Source organism: Heliangelus exortis, chromosome 14, assembly GCF_036169615.1.
Source record: "Heliangelus exortis chromosome 14, bHelExo1.hap1, whole genome shotgun sequence".
Classification (NCBI taxonomy): Eukaryota; Metazoa; Chordata; class Aves; order Apodiformes; family Trochilidae; genus Heliangelus; species Heliangelus exortis.
The window spans coordinates 17820743-17847683 of record NC_092435.1 but is presented as its reverse complement, the minus strand read 5'-3'; the positions used below and the strand labels follow the sequence as shown (position 1 = coordinate 17847683).

Genomic DNA, 26941 nt, shown 5'->3' with positions numbered 1-26941 from the left:
TTTTCTGTCTGGTACTTTTGCTTTCAGCTCAGTCTCTTGTAAGGAGCTGCAGTTGCTGAAATGAACAGCAAGTTTCTCAGACAGTGGCTGCTTCTAGGACTGATCCCACTGATGTTTATAGTTACATCCAGAGCCTGGTGTGCAGAGCCAAGGCCACTCCTCAGCTCTGAGGAACATTTTACCCTCCAGGAGGAATAAAGAGGTCCCACCTGCAGCCTCCTTGGGGGAGGAAGGGACAAGAGAGATGCCAGAACTGACCAAACAGAGGATTCCATCCCATACACCTCATACTCAGGATAAATTTGAGGGATCACAAGGGTTTCCTGCTTCCTGCCCTTCCTGCCTTTCCTGCTTCCCTGTCTTCACCTGTCCCTGTTTGCTTCAGCATCCCAGGAGGATTCCATGCATTCCTCTGCCTGTGCTCCTGATCCATCCCAGCCTGAATCTCTGTGTTCTGCCTCCAGCTCCCAACTCCTGCTGACCCCAGGATTCCAGCCTGGACCTTCCCAGGGCTGCCCTGCAGCCTCGGGGGTGACGTGAGGGTTATTGGGGAAATAGGGGGGATGAACGTGGTATCAATTTCCCTGTATATTTGTATATATTCAGTAATTTTTCCTATTTATCATCACTGTTTCATTAAAGCTGTGTAGTTCGGTTTCCAACCCATCAGTCTCTCTCCCTTATTCTCTCTCCTTTCTTTATCAGGGAGGAGAGAGAGATTAATAGAGAGCAGCTGTCTCTCAGTTTAATTGCTGGGCCAGTGTTAAACCCTGGCAATTGTTTACCCTGAAGCAGTACTCGTGGCAGTAGATGTTGAGATGCTCTATGATGATCTTGGGGCAGTCTCGGATCTCACGGCTGCAGTAACTGCACAGAGGCTCAATGGACCTGTGAAGGAGAGGCTGTTATTTCACCACAGACATCCTAATATTCTAAATAAAAATAAAAGGCAAACCCTTGAAGTGATATCTGTTTAACAGTTTGCTAAAACAGTTTGCAGCCCCCGTGCTGTCCCACCTCTGCAGGGGAGTGCTGGCCAGGTAGCTGTAGGTGCCTCTCTCCAAATTGTTCAGATCCACAAGGCTGCCACTGGAGACAGAAGGAAAAACCAGCACTTGACACTGATCTGGGGGAAAAGCATCTCAACTGGAATCATAAATCATTAACCTAAAGTCTTAACTGCAGTGCCTTGGGGAGAAGGTTGGTTCTCCTTACCCAGCCCTGAGAAGCAGCTCTGCAGGGGTGGCCGTGTCCTGCTCCCTGCCCCACACCACATCTCTGAGGACCAGCTTACTTCTCTGGGGTCCTGCTGCCCCCATAATTAGCAGCTATTTGCTACTAAACTCCCAAATCCTGAACTATTCTGCAGGAAAAGGCAGGGAACACATCCTGCATCTCACCCAGCTGAGTGCTCCCCCTCTGCCTCCTGCTTGCCTGGGTTTTTTTCAGACACTGCAGCTCTACATTTATCCTTGGTTGCTGACACCTGCTTTGCTGACCCATGCTGGAGATTTATGGAGTCTGTAACCAGCTGCCACAGCAATGCCAGCACAGCACCAAAAGGGACTCCAGCAGGGAGGCATCAAACTGGGTGTTCACCAGTGGCTCAGTGGAAGCACAGAGGGGTCAGGTTCTGGTCTCAGTGGCACTGGTGCCAATCTGGAGCAGCTTTACTTAGCTCCCCCTGCACAGAATACAAAAAGCTGAAGTTCTAAGCCTGAAAATGCCATCTTAGCTTTTTCCAACTCACAAATAAGTGCCCTGAGCATGAGCCCTCCACCTCCATGCTTCCCCCACCAGCTCCAATCGTTCCTTCACATGTGCAAACACACAGTGAACCCTGAGAGAGCCCCAAAACCTGCAGGGTAGTGTTTGTTAGCACCCAGTCACCCACCCCACTCAGAGGGGGAGCTGTGGGATGGGTGTCCTCCAGCCACCACAGGGACTCCTCCTCTGTGTCCCCACAGCAGCAGATGCTCTGCCCACCCAGTGGCACAATCCCTCCAGGGCTCACACCCAGAGGGGATGCTGATGCAGTGCTGCTTGTTGCAGCTCAGGAGCTTGCTGGGTGTGTGCTGGCTGGCAAAGCCACCCACTGGTGATGGGGACACCCGTGGGGAGACACAGGACCAGCTCTGGAGACTCCTCGTACCTGGCGTAGCGTGGGGAGGCTGCCAGCCCGCTGGTGTTCACGTACTCCTTCACGAAGAGGACCCCTTTTCTGGGAAGGGAGGGGAACAGAACCAGAGGAATTTGCATTAGAAAAGGCTGGAGCTAAGGAGAGGCAGCACCAGGGACCCCACGTGTGCACTGGGACACCTCACACGCGTGTGAAAAGGCACAGAGCAGGCACTGCTCCTGGGTAAAGACTGAGCACTGCTGGTAAGTAACACCTGGCAGAGCCTCTAATTACCCCACCAAAACAAACCGAGTTCACTCAAAAGAATGGGGTGGATAATGTCAGCCTGTCAGCCAGGTACCCCCTGCTTTGGGAGGGTAAAACTCTGGGTTTCACACGGTGTCTGGGTTATGCTCACACTCAGCATGCAGGGAGCTGAGGTGCTGCCCGGGGACACTGAAACCCCCTGGCACAGCCCTGCTCTGCCCCTGGGACAGCCCCAGCCCTTGCATCCAGGAGAAATCATTGGGTTTGGGGGATGCTTTGTGCCTGCAGAGCTGACCTTTCTTGCACATCCCTCCCTCTTTCCGATTGGGGTTTCTCAGTGACACAGCCCCAGCTCTCTGTCTGTCTGTCTGTCTGTCTGCCAGGGGACACCCCGTGCCCACTCATTAGCCATGAAATGCACTAATCAGGCTCTTTCTCCACGGTGCTGGGATTAACCCTCTCTTCTCCTGGGAGCAGACTAATCCATGGCACAGGTTTGGTTTTACCTGAGCATCAACACTCAAGGGTTTCAGATGAGTCTCCTGCTTAGCCAGGTGCTGTGGTAAGCACAGCCAGGAGGACCCAAATATTGTCCCTCAAAGCCTTTTTGCTGACTTCTCACCACTTCAAGCCCTCTCTAAACTGTTAAAACTGTTTCATCAGCTAAAAGCAGTTTTCAGCCCCGAGGTGATGAGCCAGCCCCACCAAAAGCTGACACAGTGCAGTATGGAGAGTGCTCCCTTGCTCATGATTGACAAGCAGAGTCTTCCAGGAGCCCCACACCTGGGATCCTGCTCTCGTGTGTCCCTCCAGCTACATCTTGTGGAGGATTCATAATTTAGCCTCACTAAAGAGAACATCCAGGTGTGTCCCCCCAAGAAAAAAAAAAAAAAATAAATAAAGGGCACCTGGAGAAATACCCAGCTCAGGTCTCCCTGCTGGGTGGCTCTGGCCACTGTGGCAGTGTCTGTGCTCTTAAAGGCAGCAAGGGCTGGGTGGGTGAGTGGGAAACCTGGGGGTCAGTGGGAGGGGGTGAGCACCCGTGGCTCTTTACCCGGCAGTGCTGGGCTCGGGCTGGTACCCAGAGGTGGCTGAGCTGCTGTGTGGTAAGGTGGCCATGGGGCTGCAGAGCCTCTCACTCGAGCTGGAGAGAAGCCTGGTGGGAGAAAGAAAAGGTGCTGGGCAGTGGAAACATGAGCCATGAGGTGAGGCGAGCTGGCACCAAGGCAAAACCCCCCACTGCTGTTAGGAGGGTGCAGTATTAACACCCTCACCCATACAGATCAGTTCATCTTTAGCACAGACCACAAGGGCTCTTTTCTCTTTTTACAGCAGGACTGCCCTGGAGAAGTGATTTGGGAAAATGTCATTTATAGGGCCATGGGAGAAAAGATAAATAAGATCTTCAAGTGAGTGCAGGCATTGAGTGAATCATGTAACTGGAATGGGAGCAGCTACAGAGAGAAAGGGGACACAGCAGCCTGCAGGAGAGGAGGAGATGGGGACACAGTGGCCAGGGTCCAACAGACTCAATCATTTCAACAGCTGCAGAAGGGAGAAGTGGGCAAGAGTCACAGCTACTTAAAATGTTTTCTGAAAAAAAGCTCTGTCTATCCCCTCAGCAGTGAGATCTTGCAGGGATGGAGCTGATGCCTGGAACCACTCCCAGGCCATCCAAGGATCTTGTGCCTCCTGTTCACACCCACAGCATTCTTCCCTGGACAGATCCAACACCCAGACCTGGGCTGGCTCCTCCATACTGTGCCACACTGTGTGTGGATGGGCTGACACCACCAGGAGAAAGCCCAGGGAAATGGCATTTCACACTGGAACCCCCCCAGCCCCTTCCAGCAGCCTTGTTCTAGCACCAGTCCAGTCACTGACACTCTGCAGACAGTGACTTTCTCTCAACATCTCTTTGGTTTTTGGTTTTTTTCCTGTAGCCTCTGCAAAGGCAAATTTCTGGTTGAGATTGGGCAGAGCCAGGAGCAGCCTCCTCCTGTCACTCTGTTCTGGCAGCCCCCATGGTGAGAAACCTCCAGAGCTGGATGTGTCCCAGCCCTGTGCTGGGCAGGAGGGTTTTAGGAGTAGCTCTGTGCCTCCAGGTCACACATCCACTCCCAGGAAACCATTCATCTCTCTCTCAGCTCTTGGCTCTGCTCCCTGGCTCCTTTTCCACAGCATTTTGATGGAGTTTTATTCCTCACCACCACCAGAGCCACCCCTTTACCTGGTGCTGTTATAGTTTAAGCTGTCCATGTAGAATGGCACCCTGTGGCTCCTTGGGGACATGGACATGGTGGTGTCCCTGGGGAGGAGGGAGTCATGGCTAAGGAGGGAAGGGATACAGTCTCACCACTGAACCTGAGCCCAGGAGGGATTCTCCCAAGTGGTGAGGATCTTCTCTGAGTGTCTGCTTTGCCTTCTTACCGTGGGGAGTTAAATTCACAGTGTGCCCAGGCACTAGTGCTGTCATATCTGCTGCTCCTAGGGCTGCTTCTGCCATCATAAACTCTCCCTTCATAATCTGGGGTAGCTCTGCCAAGGAAGCACAAAGCCCTGATTACTTGGTACCAGGAGCCACTCAAGTCCCCACATTGCCTTAGGAATATTTGATCATCTCAGCAGTGGCTCTCGGGCTGATTCTCCCTTGGCTCTGCCCATCTCACCCAGGCTGGGTCCTGCAGCAGGAGACCAAAGCTCCTGGGCTCAAAATCCAAGACTTGAGCATAAAGCTGAGGCAGTTCCTAGCTGGACAGATCTTTACTATTATTTCCTTCCCCAGTGCTCACCAAACCCCCCCCTGCCCCATCTGCAGGTGTCAAGTGCTGCCTGCCAGGCCTGTCCATTTGCCCTTTTCCCCCACAAAACTCATCCTGGCAAAGGCTTTGACTTGTGAGCAGAGCTTCAGCCCTTTCAGTGGGGAAAAGGAGCTTACAGCTCATGGTCATTCTTCCCTTGCTCGTGCCCTGGGGCACAGATGATGTTTATATTGTACCTCAGCACTTCTGATTAAAGCTCCAGGCAAATGCATAACTTAAACAGAGCTGGGAAGGGAAGCACTGGAAAGCTGTGCTGCCCTGAGGAGAGAGAGAGGGACAGCCTGAGCTGATAAAACCCCTGCTCTGGGCAAGACATGATAGCAGCCCTAGGGCAGGAACCAAATGTGAGTTCCCTGCACTGCAGAGAGAAATGTCAGCATCCCACAGCCCCAGGGGGGATGGAGCCATCAAATATTTCTGTCCCAGCAGCTTTCCCTGCCTCCACATCCCATGCCCAGCCCCTTACCTCCTGCTGCTGAGCATCTGGCTGTCCACATAGGCTGGGATCCTGTGGCTGGGTGCCTGCAAGCTGCTGGGGAAGGGCTGGGTCTCGTAGACACTCTCTTTTGAGCTGAAGTTGGACCTGCTGGGCAATCAGAGCCACTTCAGCCTTAAAGCCAGAGACTTTACCTGCTATGAGCAGCTCACACCAGGGCTGGGAATTTGCTGAGGCTGCATCATGTCTCTTCCTGCTGGGAATGGGTGCCCCAGGTCAGGGGGAGCAGCAGAGGTGTCTGAATCCTTCCCTCACCTACACACAGGCTGAATTCCCAGCACAGGGAAATGCTGCAGGATTCAGCACTCATCCAGGTTAATCTGTTCACTGAAGTGGAGTTCCAGCAGCCACACGTGGCTGGAATCCCAAACCTGATATTCCTTGTGTCAGCACCATTTGATACCACCAGGAACTTGTGCACTGCTCCAGGACTTGAGGCAGGAAGTCTCAAGAAGCAGGAGCAGCAAAGGGTGAGGATTTTGGAGCCATCGATGGGAAATGGGATAGGGATATCAGGGATAGGGATATACAGAGGGATGGTGCCCCTGTACCTGGGTGCCAGGGGGGTGGGCTCACTGTGCCTCCAGTCTCCCAGGCTCTCAGGGTGACTCTGGGTGGGGGGACAAGGTTGTTCTTCACAAGCTGGAGTGATCCTGGTCGGGGAGGAACAGGCCTGTTAACACCTTTAGCCCACGTGTCTAAACCTGCTCGTGCAGTAAGCTCACAATTATTTTGGTTCCTGACTTCAGCAGCCCAGAAATGAGCATTTGCTCTGCCTCTGGGAGGGAAGACAGGAGGTGTGTGAGCAGCAGGGCAGCATCCCTGGTGCATCCCTGGCTCCTCACCTTTCCTGGCAGGGGTCAGCTTCCTTCCCAGGGGTCTCTGGAGCAGTGATGCTGCTTTCTCTGGGCAGAGAGCTGGACCTGCCAGGACAGAAGAGTGCTGTAGTCTGCAGAAGTGCCACTGCCCAGCAACGTGCAGGAGGAGGGGGATACAACCCCTGTGAATCCCCTGCCACATGAAAAGCACAATATCCCTGCATGGGAATGGCAGATAACCCAGAGAGAAGTGGAAAAAAGGAGTGGGAAAATGCAAATATTTTTAAAAATAAGGCTGAAAGAAATTAAAAATAAGAGTAAAGCTCCTGATGAGCACTAGTTATCTGTTTACTCCTTCCAAACTGGACATTTTAACTCTGGTCATTTAGTTAGGACCATTATGGGTTATCCAGTACCCCTGCCCAGTCCTCACTAACCACACACTCTGCTGTCCCACCAGGCATCTCCACACGTGTGAGGAAAGCTTGGTGACCCCAGGTCCCAACACAGCATCCTCAGCCCCTTCTCCAGAACCCCCTGCAGTAAACTCCCCATCCTCTTCCACCAGGAAAAGCAAACCCATGATTTTTCTTGCCTTCTTGAAGTGACTCCTTCCCTCTACACACCAGGGGGGAGCCCCTTGTTGATGTCCATGCTCCCAGTGGGGCTGCCCCTGAAGCCCAGCACAGCCCTGGGGGAGCAGAGCAATCCCTTTACCAGCTGGGGTGAGGATGGGTTCCCCACTCTCACACATGCATGAGGAAGGCAAATTTAACCACAAGCCTCAGCTCTTCAAATGTAGGGGGAAAATACTGCCAAAAGCAAAGAAATGAGTCCCCAGGGTCCCTGCATTGGGACGTGGAGCCCTGTTTTTCCTGAGGCAGGATGAAGGCACCAGAACAGGCACCACAAACCCTCTGGAGTCACAGGTGAGTGGGAAGGAAAATGATCCTAGGCCAGGGTGAGCAGAGCACAGCCAGAGACCTGGCAGTGGCTGGGGAAGAGCCTGGGAATCCCAGTCCTGATATTCCCTTTGTCAGCATCATTTGGTACCACCAGAAACACAGGAATGTGGGGGAAGACAGCTGGGGAAGTGACCCTCATCCCACAGGAAGGGGCAGGAATGCTCTGCTGCCTTACCCAGGCATGTTGGGAGGCTCTGGGTGGGCATCCTGGGCAGGAGGTTCTTGTCCCTTCTCACTATGGCTGCTTGAGTCCAAAAACCTAAAATAAAAACTGTGTTTAAGGCACGGGGCAAAATCATGCTGGGGGGAGCAGACATCCTTCCCCTAGACAGGAAACCATCAGGCAGGGAGCAGGAATTGGCCCAGAGCTATTCCAAGGCACCCTGGTACCAGGGTGAGTCCTGCTAAGCACTTACCCTGGGGTCAGCTCGGGTTTACACTCCTCTGAGGGCCATGTCTGCTCCTGCCTCCTGTCCCTGGGGGTGTTCCCCTCTTTGAAATCTTGGGAAGACCTGGAAAAGGAGGAGAAATCTGGCTCAGGACTGCCAGGCACCAACACCTGAGACTTGAGTGACAACAGAGGGAGTCTGAACAGCTGCAGCAGAGCAAAACCTTTCCTCCCCCTGACCACAGACTCATCCTGCTTGAAAAGGACCTTCAAGAGCACTGAGTCCAACCCCAGTCCTACAGCACCTTCACCACTGCAGCATCCCAATGTCTGTGAGGCTGTCAGCACACAGACCTTTAGCACACAACCAGCCCCTCTGGGGTTCTGTTTGCTTGGCTGCTGGGACTGGGACCCTGCTGGGGGAGCACTGGGGCTGCCTCCAGCAAGGCTGCTGGGCACACAGTGCTGCAGAAGTGAGGGGGATGAGGATGAGGATGATGACAAGAGTTGTTTGGCTGTTTTGCTTGGGAGTTTTTAGAGCCCTTTTAGAGCCCTTCGCCACCTCTGCACTAGGATTTCAAAATCCAAAGGACTCCAAAACTGTACCAGCCCATGCAAATGGGCCCCCAGGAGAGGGCCCCCCAATTGTCCTACAGCCCCAGCTCCTGCCTGGCTCCCTGCCTCCTGCCAAGGGAGAAGGAGGGGGTGATGAGCACTCCTATCCCCCTCTAAAGGGAGACAGAGCTGAGCTGTGCCAGAGGCAGCAAGGCCAGGGGCTGGGGAGATGCTGGGGACTGCTGCCTGGCTGCAGGAGAGAGCTGCTGAGATAAGTGGCCCTCAGGGTGTGGCTGTCCTCAGCAATGGGTGTTTCAGCAAGCAGAAGAGATCAGCAAATGGGGGGGCAGCCCCCCAGGTCCTTACATGGCTTCACCCCAGTAAGGTTTGCTGGGTGCTGGGGCCTCAGCCTTGCTGGATCTGCTCCCCTGGCTGCTGCTTCTCTCCTCGTAGCCCAGGACAGATCTGAGCAGCAAAGAAAAGCCCATTACCTCTTCATCAGCTGGCACAGCAATCCTTGCACCTGCTCACCAGGTCTGGGTCAGTCCCTTCCATTCCCTGCCCCACACCAGGATTTTCCCCCAGGGATCATGTTTAGGCTACAGCTGCATTTCAGTGAATTTCAACTCCTTTGCTGCCACTCCAGCATTCCACTGGATCAGCACTGAACCCCACCAAGCACAGAAGCACCAAGGGCAGAAAACAAGCTGGGGGGCTTGGCTGTTATCATTGAAAATGGAGGCAAGATACAGCTCAAACCTCTTGGGGTTTTTTTTTCCAAGCTGTGCTGAAAACCTCAGCACAGTTGCCCTCAATCTTGGGACAAAAGAGGTGAAAAGCAGCCTCCTTCCTGTGCCTGCCCATTCAGATTTCCCTTAATCCTCAGGCCACTAAATTTACCCCACTCCTACCTTTTAAAGGAATATTCTCTTTCCTCTAGGTGCACAGGGGCTCTCTCAGGAGGAGGAAGCAAGCTGGACCTGTCAAAAGAAGGAAGGAATCTAAAGCTTGAGAACCTGCCAGAGGCTTCAGGGGGGGCTTGTATGAAATAACAAACACTGCACTTTGTATGAGTCCAGAAAACACAAAGTCATTTTCTCCAAGAATTGATTTCCCTTCAGAAAATAACATTTTCCCTCTCTCTTAATCCAGAAGAATAGATGCTCCTAGTGGAACTAATGCAGTTACTTGGCCTCAGTGCACTCACACCCTGGATCCAGGACTTTCCTGTCCTGTCAGAGCATCACACACGTGGGACAAAGCACAGGGACTTTGGGGAAGGCATTCCTACACCTCTAGCAGCACCTCTAGGTCTTGGGCTTGACACCATCCTGCTGGGAGCCTTTGAGATCCTCCTCACCTCAGCCAGGAGGTCTGAAGATCTCATCTGCCCACCTCAGGCCCTCTGGGTAAGGCAATACATGGAGTCAAGCCCCAAAATAATGGACTGAAGTCAAAATAATGGACTAAAGTAAGTGAAGGAAGCAGCTTTGGGAAGATCAGTGTGTCTGCTCTCAGCAGCAGCAATGCCTTCCTGACTCTGCCCCTGACAGGCTCAGGGGAACAGAGCTGTCCTAAAAAGCACACAGAAAAGGGATGCTTTGAGATCAATGCTAAAAGCAATAATGAAGCTGCTGCATCTGCTTCCAGGCTGCTTCTGTGGAAAGAAGTTGGTGTGTGACAGCAAAGCCCTTCCCACTGCTCCCCTGGTTTTGTTTCCCACTTGGGATTTGCTGCCAGCTCCTCTCTGGAGCAGTTGCTGATCCTGCCCTCTGGCTCTGACCTTGCAGGTGCAGCCTTTGCATCCTCCAGGCCCTGAGAGGTCCCACAGGGAAGGTGCAGCTGGTCTGAAGCCTCTGCTGGGCTGTCCCTGCAACCAGAGTTGGGCTTGGTAAGAGAGAGAGGTTTGGGGGTCACAGAGGGAAGCTTAACAAGTTGGAGAGGAGAGCAAGAAGCACAACCACCAAAACCTGGCATTTTCCTGCCTCAAACACAACAGCTTTCCCTCTTTCCTGCTCAGCTCAGCACATTTCCTGCAGCAGACCTGAAGGGCAGAGACATAAATCCAACCAGGTCCTGCTGCTGCCTGGCAGAGCTCAGCCCATGTGGGGCCGGTGGATCAGGTCGAGGCCCTCTCTGCAAGTGCTGCTCCCAGAACACCTTCCCTGGGCAGTACTGAGTCAGGAAAGGAGCCCCCTCACCCCAAAATCAAGAAGAAAAAGTGAATTTTACAGCCAACAAGTTTACACTTACTTTGGTGGGTAAACCCCATTGTTGACTTCTGTGTGCTCAGAGTAACTGGAAAAGAGAGAAAGCAGCTTTAGAAAGCAGCTTTGCTTTGGGTGATGTTCTACCATTATTTTCTTATGCAAAAAAAAAGAGGGGAAGAGACCCCTAAAGCTTCCCAGAGATGTTCCTCAGGGGATTTCTGCAAGGGAAATGCCAAGAAGGTTCAGGGCAGCTCTGTGTGCAGGAAATGAAACACCAGGGAGCATCCAGTAAGTGCTCAGCACCACCCATGGGATGGAGGGATTCAAGCCAGGACTCCTCCAAAATACCAGAGGGATGTCCTGCAGCATCACAGGCACCTGCACACCCAGAGGGGAAGGAGCAGCCCTGACATTTATACTCTGACAAAAACCAAACCAAACCAAACCAGAGCTGCATTCCAGAATTGGTTTGCATTTGGGAAAAAACACAGAAAAGGCAGAAATTACTCAGGAAAGTGCTTATTTTTTAGTATCACTGAAACTAGATAAAAAACCTGGGGAAAAAAAAAAAAAAACTCTTTTATTGAAGATGGCCATGTTTCCTTTTTTACAGAAGCTGCTGCAGTTCTGCCCAGCACAGACTGTGTTTTCCCACCAGTGAATACCCATCCAGAGTGTGCAGACAGCTCCAGAGGAGCAGTTTGTGGTTCCCAGGTTATTTCCAGGTTTATGATTTATTGGCTGGAGCCTCTGAAGGAATTTCACACTAACTCCTACCTCCCATTGCTGGAAACCAGGGGTGCTCTGGGGGCCAGGTCATCCCATGGGAGTGGCTCAGCCTTTTCCTTAGGAGGCTTGTCACTAGGAAAAAAAAAAAAAAAAAAGGAAAATTCCAGTGAGATGTGGCTTGAGAGCAGTTACAGTGCAGCATGGAGGCTGGGGATGGATGTGCAGGAGGAGCAGAGCATGGGGCTCACTCCAGAGAGCTGGGCAGGAAGGGCCAAGCTGAGCATGAGGGGGCTGAGTACAGGAATGGGGACTCAGAGAAATGGGTTGTTCCACCCAGGGGGTGCTGCTGACCCCTTTTGTGCTCAGGGACCCTACAACAGTTGTGCTCTCTCTGCTCCTGGCCCCAAAAGGTCTTCCCACAGGTCCAGCAGCTGGAGCCCACAGCCCTCACCCCCCCCAGAGCTGCCAAGCTGTGTGTCTGGCTCCTTCCTTTCCCCCCAATTATTCTCCCTCCAGTTTTAGGTGCCTTAAGTAATGAGGCATCCTTTAATTTCTCTGGCTCCCAATTAGGAGCAGCCCTGTGACCCCCCTGCCCCCAGGGAGCACAATGAGTGTCTTGTGCCCAGCCTGGCCCTGCTGGGACACACAAGGAGATATTTATGGCCCCAGCTGAACCACCACGACAACAGCCCAGCCTCTGCTCTTCCCTGCAGCCTGGGACAGCAGTTTGGGAGCATTTTGAGCTTTATCTTCAGTGGTGGAGGTGGAGAGTGAGTTGCACACAAGCTGCAGAAACCCCTTTGGTGAATGTGTGACACCACACAGTGTCCCAGCTCTGTCCCTGGTGTGTCCAGCACCCACACCCGTGCCTCCAGGTTCCCAGACTGCTCCTTCTTCCTGAGGTTTCACTCCACACAAGAGTTTTTTCTCCTTTCCCATTGTCCAGGCACCCCTTCAGACTTCCTACAGGGTGCAGAGGACCAGAACCAACGTGAGCAGGAGCCACCAGAAACTGGGGGCCCACACATCACTTGGAGGTGGCAGAAGCTCCCCAGGGAAAGGGCAGTGGGAAGGCAATTGGAGCCATAAAAATAAAATAAATGCATGAGGTGACCCTTTAAGGACTGAGCCAAAAAGAGGAGAACCCTGGAGGGAGGTGAGAAGTGGTGACCTGCAACTGATGCTCCTGGAGAGCAGCCCAGGACTGGAGGGATCCCCTCTGCCTGAGACCCCCAGCTCAGGAATCTGCTATCCCTGAGCTCCAAGCAGGGTTATCCCTCAGGAATCTGCTATCCCTGAGCTCCAAGCAGGGTTACACCTCAGGAATCTGCTGTTCCTGAGCTCCAAGCAAGGTTATCCCTCAGGAATCTGCTGTTCCTGAGCACCAAGCAGGGTTACACCTGCTGCTTCAGCAGCACCAGCCTCAGCCCTTCTCCATGTTTACCCCTCCCCATGCTGTGTCACCATCTCAGAGGAGGATTTCCCTCGAGGGGCCTGCCTGGTGTCACCATTCCTGCAAGGAAAACAGCAATTAGGAATGAGGAATGGAGCTGGGGGGGCAAGAAGGAGGCAGAGGAGCTGCAGAGCACTTGTTGGGTGCAGTGGTGTGAGAGGGGAGGCATTGAGGGGACAGAGCCCTGAGGCTTTAGGGCTCATTTCTCATCTGAAAGAACTGGGCAATGTGGGAGGGCACAGAGCTTCCATCTGGGGATGTTTCCTCCCAGATTGTTGCTGCTTTGGCAAAGTGCTGCTCTCTGAGGTTCCCTTACTGGAGTATTTGTTGTTCTGTGGCTCTGCTGTGCCCAGAACAGTCCTGGGGAAACACCCCCAGAGCCCAGCCTGGTGGCATCTGGGACCTTTAGGATGAGCCAGGGCCAGCAGAGTCACCTGAATTCAGCAGCAGTGGAGATTCTCTCTGGAGTGTCACTCAAGGATGTGGCTCTTGGGCTCTCGCTGCCTCTTTCAGAGCTGCAAGAGAAGGCAAAGAAGAAAATTTGTGTCAGTCCTGAGCAAGGCAGCTCCCCCCTCCCTGCAGCTGCCCAAGATACTCCTGCACTGAAGTGTTGTTTGCTGGGAAGAAGTAAAATGGAAAACAAACACCAGGGGTTTCAATATATTTTCCAACAAAGTCATCTTATCAGAAGCAAATCTGTAAATTAAAGCATTGCTGTTGCCAAGAATAAACCCAACAGAACAAGGTCAGTCACCCACCCAGTGTCTGCAGTGCTGGGGAAAACCATTTCAACTTTTTATTTTGTTATTACAGTCATGAATTCAAAAAGCCAAAAGTTGAAAGCAGCAGAAAATGATTCCCCTAAACATATCTGGTGAGAAAGAGTTGAGCATGTTTGGGTTTTTCCCTTGCACTTCTACCAGGATGCTGTCACCTCCTTGCAGGATCCAGATCATGGATTTCAGACCTAAAACTTTTTTATAAAAACAGCTGCCTGCATCTAAAAAAAAAAAAAAAAAAGTCTCCTAGGTACAAGGGTGACAAATTTGCTTCATTTCCATTCCCTGAGGGTGCCCACAGAAATCTCTGCAAGAGCTCTCCAAGCCCTCCTGGCTGTGTTCTAACACTTACCTGGAGGGAGCTGCTGCTGCTCCTGTCTTTGCCTCATTCCAGGACAACCCAGAGGTATTTTTGCTGAGCCCATTAGTCCTGATAAAAAAAAAACAAAACCAAAAGAGTGGCAAAGCACTAAAGGCAGCAGACTGAAGAATGGATTTCACTCTGTGCACGTGTGTAATGTGTGAGGAAAGGAGGGAAACTCCTCAAACCTGCCCCACAATGGCACCAAGCTGCTACCAAAATTGATGAGGTCAATGACTGTTTTATTTTTCAATCAATTATTTTATTTTTCATCCTGAAAAATAAAAGCTTGTGGGGCTGAAAGGCCTCATCTCTTGGACTCCCTGAAGCTCCTCGTGCTGCTGCCTGGCACCAAACCACCCCTCTGAGCAGGGACAGGGAGCTGAGTCCCAGATTAAATGAATCTGCTTGAAAACAGAGATGATTCTCCCTCCTGGGGACAAACACTTCTGCATGCTGGTGGTCTCAGGCAGCCCCAGTGCCAGTGGAACCAGGGAGGATGTCACTGATGTCCCTTTACACCAGAGCCAGCCCATGCCCAGGCCTCTCTGGGGCTCTGCCAAGCCTTGGGCTTCTTACAAGCTCGTGGAAGGGTCTGGGGGCTTGAAACAGGGCTGACATTTCCCATCAAAGCCAAGATCAATTTAAAGATAATGAACCTCTGAAACCTCTCAGGTCACACCTATCTGTTGCTATCAGGGCAGAATAATTAAATCTAAGGTCTAACAAAAGCAGGGAGCTGGCTCAGGGGACTGGAAATAATGAGGGATGGAGTGTTTCATGTCTAGGTGATGGGGTCAGGTCCCACAGCCCAGGCTGCTTGTACCAGAAAATCATCATTATCTGATGGCTACTGGATGGGGAGGTGAGCTCATCTCAGCCTGCTCCAACTCCTCCTGGGAGTTGTCTTTCCAGAGGTGCTGCCAGGCTCATTCCTGGGGCACGTGAGCCCCTTGAGGTGGGACAGGAGTCAGGAGAGGGGTCCTGAGCCAGGTTTACACCACACAGCTCACAGGGGAGTTGTTCAGTGCAGTCTGACACCTCCCAGGGCTGCTGGTTGGGTGCTTGATGACCCCCTGGCCCCAAGCCTGCCCATGTGTTTCACCCACTGAGCCAGCCCCATTTTTCATTCTGGATCCTTTCCCATTTTTGCAAGCAATAGGCACTCAGGATTTTCTGAGGAGTCTCTTTTTGGCAAACCTCCCTCTCCAGCTGTGGTCAGATGGTTGTCTGCAAAGATGGGGAATCAGGCTGCCCTGAATGAAAAGCCAGTCAGCAGCTCAGTGCAGGGTGGGGTAAATACCTGTTGTCATCTGCTGAGGACCTGCAGGAACCAGACACTGCTGAGCTCCTCCTCTGCTGTCCTTCCTCTTCTTCTATCTCAATCCTTTCAGAAGGCAAAAAGAGTCACAAATATGGCCCTGGTTCCTGTTCCCCACTGTGCTAAGCCAGGCACTTTTTCCCTAAGCCATGTTTTCCTTCTCTTGCCCTTCAGGGCAGGATTTTCCTGCTCCTCATGCTCCCTGTGCTCTGCTACTGCTGAGCCCAGCCTGATGTGAGCAGCACAGATCTGTGGGGTGTTCCTCTAGCAGCCACTTTACAAAGAGCATCAGCTGAGTGCTTCTGAGCACTCTGAGCATCATTTCCCTATCACCCTGACTGCCTTAGAAGACAAATGTCTGCAGAGGATCCTCCCTCCCTCCCCCTGGGAGAAGGAAGGCAGAAGAATGAATGAGTCTCTCCTTGTTTCAGGTTGTCCATCACCCAAAGCCTCCTCAGGACTCTGTTCTTGGTATTTACAACACTGTGGGCTCTCAAAAACCAGTGTGACTCAGCCCAGAGCATCCCTGCAAGGGGACTGTCCCTGCTCTGCTCCCAAACACCCAGGGACCTCCTGGCCCAGCAGTTGACATCAGCCCCAGGACAGCCCACAGCCAAACTTCCAGGGGGTTGGTGACCTACCTCTTGGCAAACAAGGGTGGAAATTCTTGTGTTGGGCTGCTGCAAAGGAAGCATAAAGGCACCAGTTGGAAGGTTGGAGGTAAAGACACACCTTGGGCAGGGGCAGCTCCCCCATCCCTGACCCATCCCTGACCCAGATGATGCAAGGTGTTAGGGTCAGGTGCTCAAGTTCTGCAAATTACAGAGCAGAGGTAAATAAAAACAGGAAGAGCAGCTGGTTAGGACGTGTGAAGTGAAGAAGCTCCCCTGAAGGGCCTTTTTAATTGCACACCTTCCTCCTGGCTGTTTTTCCTCCTGCCTCTCTCTGTCTCCCACCAGAGGAAGCAGCAGCCAGCACGGGCACCCCCACAGCCCCTGCCCAAGCACTGCTCTCCTCCTGGCACATCCCTTCCCTGCTGCCTCCTGCTGCCTCTTTGGGTCACCCTGAGTCCTGTCAAGGGGAAAAGGATTTCCAGGGAAAGCAGAGCTGCCAAGGAGTCACTGGGGTGGCTCCTGGGAGAGCAGAGACCTTGGAAATCTGCTTTATTTTCCCTCCCAGGAAAGAGATGGACAGCAGAGCCTTGAAGATCAGTAGCTCCCACACATCCTCCACATTCCTGTTACACCTCCACACGTTGCTGTAAGGTTCCTTTTCCCCACAGAACCATTTGGAAGCCACAAGCAAGGTCAAGGTCTTGTCCACCTGACCTCGTGCAAACACAACGTGAAGGCACACTGCTCACATGATCCATGCTGGATGCAGCTGGTACCTGCTCTGATTTTCCCCTTGCAGGCAACAAAACGGGACAGAGCAGAATTAAGACCTGATTCTGAAATCTGAAGTCTTGATTGCAGGCTCAGGGACTGCCCTGGCTTTTATCCTCCTGAAATTTCACCCCTCTCAGCAGGGAAGAATTCCCAAGACTCTTTCCCAAGAGTTTTCCCAGCTCTGCAGATAACCTTGGCCCTTCTCTAGGTCCTTTTCCCTCCTTGGGAAGGCACCCATCACCTTGGGCCAGGCCAGCTCTGCCCCTCTGACCCCAGACTCACCCATTGCTTTTCTTGGCTGCCGAGAGGACGTACGCCCGTTCCCTGCTGGCAGAGCTCCTCAGGACACTGTTGGCTGCCTCTGTCCTGAGAGGAAGGGAGGGATGGGGTCACCTTCTGCTCATGCTCTTAGTGAAGGCTTTGCTGGCCCTGACAGAGCTCCCACGCTCTGGGGAGCAGAAAGCCAGCCAGAGCTAAGAGGAGGAAGAGTGCTCCCCTTCCTCTGTCGTGCTGGGCACCACAGAACTCCACGTGGATGTAAAAACCCCCTAAAAACCCCAAAATACTTCCTTGTCCAGGAGGGCAGAGGGATTTCCCCTTCTGGAGACCTGTGCACAGGGCAGGGAAGGGGCTGGGGGTTTTGTGGGTGAGATGCTGGCTGGGCTGCACGAGTCCCTCCAGACACCAGAACCACCAGAAGCTGGACCAAGGGAGGAGTGCAGAGCTCTGGAACCACTTCCCTTGGTTCCTCCCCAGCAGGCAAATTACCAAGTTCTCATTTGCCCAGGTCTGGTATCTGAGGAAAAGTATCTCCAGAAACCTGTCTGGAAGCTGGGAGGCTGTTGGCTGCATCAGGTTCAGAGCTGCCACACAGCAAAGCCCCTTCCAGCCCTGGGGGAGAACAAGAGACCTGGATGCAGCTGCAGGACCCCAAAAGGTCCAGACTGGAAGGCACAGACAGGGGCTGTGGGCTCCTCCTGGGCTCCTCCTGCCTCTCTGCCTTTCCACAGAGACACTGCACTGCTGATGGGCTCCCCAATCCACTCCCTGCTGCCAAATTAATTGGGGGATGCTGTCAGGTTGAATCATGTCAGGCTTTTAATTATATTTTGTTGGGAGTGCAGTCGCCTGTGGGCAGAGATGCCTTCTGTGGAGAAATATCTGCTGCTTATTATTATTATTATTTTATTGCAATCAGCCCTAATGGCTCAGCTACAGCCATCATCAAGCTGACCCCTCAGTGAGGATGAGTTAAACTGCAACAAGTCCCCTTGTCACTGCCCCTGCCAGAAGCAGTGGTTACCTGGAGGCCATACCTCTTTTTGTGCTCATCTGGAGAAAAAGGGGCATCCTCCTCCTCTGTATCTGCTGGCTTCTGCTTGACATTATAGGGAGCTCTGAGACAGAAAGGGAAGAGGCAGGGTAAGGCTCCTCTGGACTTCTGCAGAGGCAGCAGAAGCAGAACTGGAGGTAAATCCCAGGGCAGAGCATGTGGGGAAGGGTTCAGACTCTGGAAGGGTTGCAGCCAAGTGTGGAAGTGTCCTGGCTTGGGCACTTGCATTTGGGGCACACCTATCCCTGTAGGACTGGGGGGTTTTTTTCCTCAGTAGAGGAGCTAAGCCTAGAGAGAGAGGTTCATAGCAAACACTCAGCTGCATTTCAGGTTATGGCCCCAGTCTTTGACACAAAAAGCTGTGTGGGGTCTGTCAGCAGTGCTGCTCTGCAACAAGCCCCCTCCTTTCCCCTGGTTTCAGCAGGACCAGCAGTGCTGCAAACCAAGTCCCCAGGCTGCCCCCTCCAGTGTCTGCCTTAATTCCTACCCAGTGAGAAACCTGACCCCACAGGAAGGCTGCTCCCAGCTCCAGGAACACCTTGGGGCTCACACAGGCCTGGAGGCAGCAGCACAACTGCTGCAGTTTCCAGCCACAGTTCAGCTGATGAAGCTGCTCCTGGCAGTGACTTCACCCTGAGGGTGCCCACTCACAGTTTTTTGTAGTCCTCAGTGGTCATCCTGTAGCCAGAGGAGGGTCTGCTGAGGCTCTGTCCCTTTGTGGCAGTGCTGCAGATGGCACAGATCATCACCCCTGGCAGTCTGACCCTCCTGTCCCCTCACCCCCTGCCACCCTCCTCCCCAGGTGAGCTCCTGCTCCTCCTCATGATGGGGGGAAATCCAGTGTGATCCCAAATGTCCACTCCCTGGATCCCAGGCATGCCCTGGCACTGAGGGGCAGGCAGTGTTTGCCTTCTTTTCACAGCCCTGTGCTCTGCTTTGCTTCCCCAGGACCACTGTGAGCTCTCAGAGCCTGTATGGACACACACTTCCATGGGATGGAGCTGCTCCATCCCAGGATCAGCCAGGGAGAAGGAAGAAGCCACCTTGGGGCATCAACTTTCCCCCCCAGGTGAATCAAAATGGGGAAAACAGGGTTTACAAATGTCCTGTGAGGTGCAACAAAGCATCTGCTGAGATGGGAGCCGTGCTCACATCCCACCTACGACAACTTAATGCCAGCACCTTTCACAAGACAGGTCTAAAAAAACCCAACCAACCCCCTTAAAAGCTCCAAAATGAAGCCTTACAGCTCTGCAAGGATGCTTTGTGGGATCTGCTCCCTAGGCAAGAATTATTTGCCCCATTACACCCAAACCTGTGAGTGCTTTCCCAGCCAATTGCCCCCCCATGCTCTGCTGAGGGAAATCAAGAGTTTGATGCTGTGGCTTTTCCCCACGTGCTGGGTGGGCAGCCACACTCCCAACATTGGGAGGGGTTTAGTGGAGCTCAGCAGGAGCCCACAGGCAGTGGCCAAAGTAAAAGGATGACCAAAGTGTGGGTAATAATTAAAAGCTGGTTTTCATGCAGGAGAGGCAGGCACACACCTACCTTTTCTGCACTGCATTAGAAGGTGAAGAATTTGACACAGAAGAAGACTTATCAATGGTTCTTGTGAACACCCCTCTGTGGAGAAAAGAGACAGGTTAATTAATTTATTTTTTTTTTTTTTTTTTTTTTTGCTGGGAAGATTTTTGAGCTAAAACTTGCAGCCACTCTTTGGCCTAACAACAACTTGGCTCAAGACACCCAAAGAGTGAACCCCTGGGAGATTCCCCCTGGGAAAAGTGCCACCTCCCTGCCCCCTGGCCTGAGACAGCCCAGTAAAATCAGCCAAATGACAAATATCTTCCACTCTCTACCAACCTGATGAGGTAACCAGCTTGAGGCTTGGCAGCAGCAGACCTGTGCAAAGAGACAGCAGTGAATGAAGAGACTCAGGGAAAAGCAACCAGGATGAAAAGGTTCTATATCTACACCCCAGCTAACTGGGCATGGAGTGATCCCTCAGCTGCTGCACCAGGAAATTAACCTTGGAGATAAATAACCACCAGAACAAGGTCTAGAAAAGATTTTGATAAGAAAAGTGCATTTCACAGCTAGCCAGTTAAGCTTAGCCATGCTGACAGGGCTTCCTGCCTCCAAGGGATGTCCTGGACTCCCTGGGCAAGGGAAGCTTTGCAGGGGAGAAGCCCCATTCCCCAGGAGGTGCCAGTTTGTAAGAGCTGACCCAGCACAGCCTCTCCCCAAGGAGTGGGTTTTTCAAGACAACCCCAGCAGTGAGTGGGTACTGAGGAGCAAAAGGTTGGTTGTGAAGAGCCAGTGACAGCACCCACCCAGCCCATGAGATGGAGAGCAGCAAGGTGGGTCCCCAAATTACCTGTCACCCTGGGGAGCAGAGGGTGTTGAGCCTGGGGAGCCCCTTCCAGCCTGCCTGGACCTGAGGGAAGAGAAAACCCAATGAATTCAGTGACTCTGACCTTACTGCCATGCTGAGCAAGGAGGTGCTGCCAGAAGACCCATTTGGGGCTTGGTTTTGTTTGTTTCTGCACAGAGGGGTGGGGGGGTGGGTGACACAGCCCTGGGGGCTGCAGGAAGAACCTGCCACCAAGGTCTGCCCCTTGGGTTGTCACTTCAGGGATGGTGACACCCCATCTGGCTTCAAAAACCACTGGAGTTCTCCTGGGACTCCAAACCTGGCTCTGGTGCCTCTCCCAGCTCCCCAGGCAGGGCCATTGCTCAGAGCTGCCCCAGGAGCACCGCTTCCCTCTGGCACTGCCACCTCCTGGCATCAAAGGGACCAGACAGCAGAGCACCCCTGGGAGGCAGAGGATGGAAAGGGGAGGGATGAGCCAGACTTACAGGGGGCTGCTCTTCTTCTCCTCCTCAGAGTCAGAGTTGTGGTGGTGGATCCAGCTCTTGTCTCCCTTCAGGGTGGTGCGAACCTTCATCTGCCGGATGATCCTCCTGCGGTCCTCATCCGTGGGGGGAATCACCCCTCCTGGGCAGGCAGGGCAAGGAGAGGAGAGGAGAGGAGAGGAGAAGAGAGGAGAGGAAGCTTGCTGGGACACAGCAGGAATTCCCTGTGCCAGGAGGGGAGCTGGGAGCACAGCTTCAAACTCTGAAGGAGGCTTCTCCCAGTTCTGGTGGGAGGTGGAACCGAGCTGCCCTCCAGACTCAGGGTCAATGTTCCCTGATCCATCACCTCCTCCACAGACATCCAGGCAGCTTTTTTCTCTCCTTTCAGAGGACTCTTTATCATTAATGAGTAATTCTCTCTCAGGAAGACCAAGGCCAATCAGTGGGGGGTCCATTCACATATTTACAAAGTTCTGAGTTTCCTCTGGCATTGCCCATCCCATCAGCTCTGCCATGAGGCTGCATGGGAGAGGACAATACCCCTGGAGCATGGAGCTGTGTCAAGAGTTGGGGCCATAAAATGCCAGCACCCAGCTGTCACCTTTCTCTGGTGGCCTCTAAGAGCTGGAGGATGGACAAAAAGGATGGACAAAAGGACACACATCCTTTTGTTCCCCATCTCCATTTCGGTTCCAAGACCAGAACTGCCAAACCACGTCTCCCTAATGCTGTGATTCTGGCCCAAATCTGGAAGAGTCCTCTCCTCTAAGGTCTCTCTGTTGCTGCCCAACAGCACCTCTGCCATCACCCCTCTGTCTGCTCTTTGTCAGGCACTGAACCACGACTACATTCTCTGGCTGGGAAAGGCAGCAACAGCAACTAAACCAAAAAGTTAAAATGCAGAAGTCTGCAGAAGGGCACGGGTTAGGAGCTGCTAAGGAGGAAAAAGACTGGGTGGAAAAAAAGCACAGGTGGATGGGGAGGAATATCAAAACCAAAAATATTGGGAGTGGGCAAGGAAGGAGCTGGGAGCTGGGGAAGAAGCATTTTAACTGGGAAATTCCCCATCCAGCATTTTCTTCTGAGGGAAATGGCTGCTATCCCATGGGGAAACCAAGATGAAGCCCAGATAAGCAGAGCTGCTTTTGTGTCTATTCCTGGCTATCTTCCATCCTTTTTGCCACTTTGGAAACAAGTGTAAAGGCTGAGAACATCAAGCCTGCTCTGCTTGTCACACCTGGACCAGCACAGCTCAGGGGTTTAGAGACACCACCAAGTTATTGCAGCTTCACCACTAACTGCTTCCCAGCCAAAGCAGGGACCCACCTGCCAGCACACTCTGAGCCTGTGGCAAAGATGAAATAATCCCATTTCCCTGCCAGGAAAGCAGGGTCAGCTAAATCTCTGCATCTTGTACTGGGGATGGGTTAGAAGGCTGCCCAGAAATTGTTCTTGCTGAGCAGCTGACATGTCTGACACGTGGGCATGTGCTTCAGGTGTGTGTTAAGCAGTGAGGATTTCTTGTTCTTTTTAAACAACTGGAAGCTGAGCAGAGACCTTAGAGCAGATGTAACCGAGCAGGGAAGGCAAAGGAAAGCCATGGCCATGTAGGGATCCCCAACAGCCCACGGTGGGGAAAGGAATTATTACCTTTAGCAACCCCCAGGGACATCATGGTTCTTGGAACTGCCTTCCCCTCCAGCTACTGTTTGAAGCCAACAAGCCCCTGGAAGAAATAAAGGGGGAAAGCAGATCATTAACATATTTTTAGCTATAGACACTTTGAAGTTTACGTGGAAGGGACAGCAGTGTCACAGCCAGGGAGCTGTGGTGGGGACACCAGAGCCTTCTCCCCAGGCCAGGCACAGGGAAAGCATCAGGAGAAAACAAATGGCTGTGTTCTTCACACCAAGAACTCTTCAGAGTGGCCATGACACTGCAGGTCTGGAGGAGACCTCAGCAAGAGTGCCCAGAGCCACTCAGGGTGGGACCAACCTTCTGGAGACTGCTTGGGTGAACCTTGGGGGTTTTGCCAAGCAGGAGTAAAGCAGAAGGGGCTCTTGGCCAGCTTTGGTTGGCATAATCATAGAATCATAGAACTGGCTGGGTTGGAAGGGACCTCAGAGCTCCTCAAGTCCAACCCTTGATCCACTCCCCCCGTGGTTCCCAGCCCATGGCACTGAGTGCCACATCCAGGCTCTTTTGAAATATCTCCAGGGATGGAGAATCCACCCCTTCCCTGGGCAGCCCATTCCAATGGCTGAGCACCCTCTCCAGAAAGAAATCCTTTCCTAATATCCAACCTAAACCTCCCCTGGCAGAGCTGAAGCTCTGCCAGGGGAGGTTTAGGTTGGATATTAGGAAAAAATTCTTTAGTCCGTGCCCTCTTGTCCCACTGATATCAGCCCAACCCCCCCTGGCTCCAACCTCCTTTCAGGGAGTTGCAGAGAGTGATGAGGTCTCCCCTGAGCCTCCTCTTCTCCAGCCTCAACACCCCCAGCTCCCTCAGCCTCTCCTGGTATTGCCCCCAGACCCAGCAGAGAGAACATCTCCCTGCCTGTCCCAGGAGCAAGAGGTTCTTGCTTCTCAGGTTCTTGCTTCTGGAGGGAGCTGGGCCCCTCCTGCAGCTGCCCAGGGGAAGCAGTGAGCTCTGAGCTGGAGGGACAACCCCAGAGATGTGCTGAGCCCAGGACTTTGCAGAGCACTGATGGCTCAGTGCTGCAGCTGAACAAAACCAACCACAGAGTGAAAGCCACAGGGAAAAAAAAATATAATAATAAATAAGAGGCTGTTCCAGCTTCTGCCAAGCCAGCTCTTTGGTTTTAGGTTTTTTTGTTTGTTTGTTGGTGGTGTTGGTTTTTATTTGTAAATCAAACCCCCTCAAAAAGGGGGGTTTGAGATTGGTTTATTCAGCACCTGATTACACGTTCACCAGAAATGTTCCTTTTTTTTTTTTTTTCACTCTCTCAAGCTTTGCAGAGGAGCTATGGGATGAAACCAAGAGCAACTCCCAGCACTTCCCCCACTCTCTCCTTTCCCTTTCCAAGTCCTTTCCCTGCCAGAACTATCTGCTGAACCTGGAGTTTTGTTTTGCTACCCACTCACAAGGAGGCCCAACCCTATTTGGGAGCCAGTAGGTCTAAAATTAGGTTGTTGTTACCTGCTGGTGGGCTTGTCCCTGCAGCACTGCTGGGAAGCCACACACCCCTGAGGAATGCTGCTGCTGAGCTCACAGCATTCCTGCTTGGCAAAGTCTGCTCCTTTGCCTTGTCTCAGCCCAAGATCTACCTCTTGCACACCCAGCTTGCACTGAGATAGTGAACAAGCTCCCCACAGGCTCCCCCCTGCCTTTCCCAAACATTAATTCAGCTTTCCCCACCAGCCAGCCCACCTCTTCCCCCTTCCCACGCAGATTTCCTTGGCTCTGCTTATCCAGAGGGAAATGAAAACTGCAGCACTGCCCTAGGTACCCGGGAAGAGCCTCTGAACACTTGGCTACCTTTAAACACCACTCAGCTGGCAGACCTGGGGTCTGGCAACTTCGGGCTCAAGAGACACCCCAGAACCTCGGACCTGCAGATGGAGAAGCCACGTGGCTCCACTCCCTGCAAGGTGGGTTCAGCTCACAGCCACCCTGCTAATCTTAAATTCTTCCAGTTCCAGGACAAAATAAAGCAAGTGAAGGATGAGAAGTGGTACAAAAGAACTGTCCCAAGAGTCCAATACAGCCCTGATGTGGGGCAGAGCAGAGGCAGAGGCAGGTCCAGGCTCTGTCCCCAGGTGATGGGGACACTTGGCAGCTGGAGAGCTGTCACACCTATCTCACCCTCCAGCTGAAAAGTGACCAGCCCTGAGCACAGACCTTTTAGAGGAAGAAGCAGAAGTTCAGGAGCAGGTTGGGAAACTTCTCAGGAAGGGCTGGAGGAGCTGGTGGGGTGCAGGTCTGAGCTGGGGTCACTCTGCAGGCACCGCTCTCCCCATTTATTGCTTCAACAGAAACTTTGCTCCTTACTCAGCTGATTCCCTGAGCAAATACACCCCAAAGGCAGGGAAGCTGAGAAGGGTGGCACTCAGCATGTGTACAGAAACGTGCCAGAAACTACAGCCTGGCCAAGCCTTCTCCCCTGGCTCTTCCCTGGCCTCCCATCATCCTGGGAGGGACCGCACCAAACGCTCTGGTGCTCCACTGATATTTCTGGCTGAGCAAACAGGAGTTGGAACACGTCTGTGGTGCTCACCAGGCTTGGCTTTGGGCTTTGCTGAGAGGCTTCAGCAAGAAAAGAGCCAGTCAAGCACCCCGTTTCGTGGCCATGTGTCCTCCATGACCTGCTGAAGGCTCCTGCTGGCCACGGGAGGCTGGGTGTGGGGAAGCTTTGGGCCGATCTTCTGTGTGCTTTGTGCTTGCTCAGTGACTGCAGCACTGAAAAACAAAGCTGCCCAGATTACCCCATGAATCCCACAGTCAGAGTAACTCAGCATTTCTCAGGTAAGGAAGAAAAAGCTCATTTTCTTGTTTGGATGCTGGCTGGCATCCTACAGGTGCCAAGATGGTGCCTGTGATGAAGCAGCAAGAGGAAGAGGGACCCAGAAACCCAAACCTCTACCAGGGAAAATGCTTTCACCTCCCTCCTTGCTGTACTTGTCCATCTTTGATACTGAATAAGGAACAGCAGACCTGGCTTTGAGCTGCAGGAGGCTGCAGTCCCCATCCAGCTGCTCCAGCTGTGCTGCTGGGCACATGGATTGATGGGGCCAGAGAGGATCAGCAAGGGGGGGTCTGGCTCCAGAGTCCTGATACAGCACTGCTGGGAGAGAAAATGCTCCAAGGATGAAGTTTATCACCTTTCCCACTCCTGCCCCCCACATCCCTCAACCATCTCTGTCCTTTAGTGTCCCATTGTCCTTTCTCCATCTCCTCACCAATGCAGAATCCCAGTCTCTTCCTTTCCTTTCCTTTCCTTTCCTTTCCTTTCCTTTCCTTTCCTTTCCTTTCCTTTCCTTTCCTTTCCTTTCCTTTCCTTTCCTTTCCTTTCCTTTCCTTTCCTTTCTTTCCTTTCCTTTCCTTTCCTTTCCCCTTTCCTTTCCTTTCCCCTTTCCTTTCCTTTCCCCTTTCCTTTCCTTTCCCCTTTCCTTTCCTTTCCCCTTTCCTTTCCTTTCCCCTTTCCTTTCCTTTCCCCTTTCCTTTCCTTTCCCCTTTCCTTTCCTTTCCCCTTTCCTTTCCTTTCCCCTTTCCTTTCCTTTCCCCTTTCCTTTTTCCTTTCCTCTCCTTTCCTTTTTCCTTTCCTTTTTCCTTTCCTCTCCTTTCCTTTTTCCTTCCCTTCCCTTTCCCCTTCCCTTCCCTTTTTCCTTTCCTTTCCTCTTTCCTTTCCTTTTTCCTTTCCTTTCCTTTTTCCTTTCCTTTTTCCTTTTCTTTCCTTTCCTTTTTCCTTTCCTTTCCTTTTTCCTTTCCTTTCCTTTCCCCTTTCCTTTCCTTTCCCCTTTCCTTTCCTTTCCTTTTTCCTTTCCTTTCCCCTTTCCTTTCCTTTTTCCTTCCCTCTCCTTTTTCCTTCCCTCTCCTCTTTCCTTCCCTTCCCTTTCCCAAAACTTATCCCCAGGCTGCCTTCCCCATTTCCAAACACAGCAGCAAATCCCATCCCTGTGCTGACAGCCCATGGACATCTCACCTCTCATCCAGACCAAAACCCCTTCTGCCCCAATCTGGATCCACCCCTTCCCTCTCACCTTAGAGCTGGAAAATAAATCCTGCTGGGCTGGATGCACTTTTTGCCCTCAGTCTGCTCAGCACCTGATCCAGCAAAAGCTGCTGCTGTCTGACCAGGAACTTCTCTGCTAGAAAAAGTCCCCAAATCACTGCTTTGGAGCCCAAGCAGAGCTGTCCAGGAATTTATGTTTTCTCCCAAAAACTCCTGACAAATATAAAACCTGACACACACGTAAAAATATCCAATTAAATAAAAAACCCACTGTTCCCTCCCTATTTATACAGATGTTTTTCCTTCTGAAGCCCAGTGGGATCCCCTCAGAGCAGTGCAATGGGCCCCTCATCCTCACTGGCACCACTCAGTCCCTGAAACTGGGACT

General features: G+C 52.5%; 1 protein-coding gene across 1 annotated transcript in view; it reads right to left on the bottom strand.

The window, feature by feature from the left end:
• Positions 1-26941, bottom strand: part of ZNF185 (zinc finger protein 185 with LIM domain) — a 37072-nt gene that overhangs the window by 3527 nt on the left and 6604 nt on the right. The window contains exons 2-30 of the mRNA XM_071757768.1: positions 22511-22586; positions 20864-21002; positions 20382-20441; positions 19868-19906; positions 19553-19627; positions 18656-18730; positions 17988-18068; positions 16954-17037; positions 15925-15963; positions 15266-15349; positions 13954-14031; positions 13257-13337; positions 12814-12882; positions 11418-11501; positions 10684-10728; positions 10214-10300; positions 9342-9410; positions 8797-8895; positions 7904-7999; positions 7663-7746; positions 6550-6627; positions 6256-6357; positions 5675-5794; positions 4817-4924; positions 4617-4715; positions 3441-3542; positions 2153-2221; positions 1018-1089; positions 786-888 (exon numbers count right to left, since the gene is read on the bottom strand). Coding sequence (XP_071613869.1) covers positions 786-888; positions 1018-1089; positions 2153-2221; positions 3441-3542; positions 4617-4715; positions 4817-4924; positions 5675-5794; positions 6256-6357; positions 6550-6627; positions 7663-7746; positions 7904-7999; positions 8797-8895; positions 9342-9410; positions 10214-10300; positions 10684-10728; positions 11418-11501; positions 12814-12882; positions 13257-13337; positions 13954-14031; positions 15266-15349; positions 15925-15963; positions 16954-17037; positions 17988-18068; positions 18656-18730; positions 19553-19627; positions 19868-19906; positions 20382-20441; positions 20864-21002; positions 22511-22535 — 2346 coding nt within the window. The 5' untranslated portion in view covers positions 22536-22586. The remainder of the gene's footprint in view (positions 1-785; positions 889-1017; positions 1090-2152; positions 2222-3440; positions 3543-4616; positions 4716-4816; positions 4925-5674; positions 5795-6255; positions 6358-6549; positions 6628-7662; positions 7747-7903; positions 8000-8796; positions 8896-9341; positions 9411-10213; positions 10301-10683; positions 10729-11417; positions 11502-12813; positions 12883-13256; positions 13338-13953; positions 14032-15265; positions 15350-15924; positions 15964-16953; positions 17038-17987; positions 18069-18655; positions 18731-19552; positions 19628-19867; positions 19907-20381; positions 20442-20863; positions 21003-22510; positions 22587-26941) is intronic.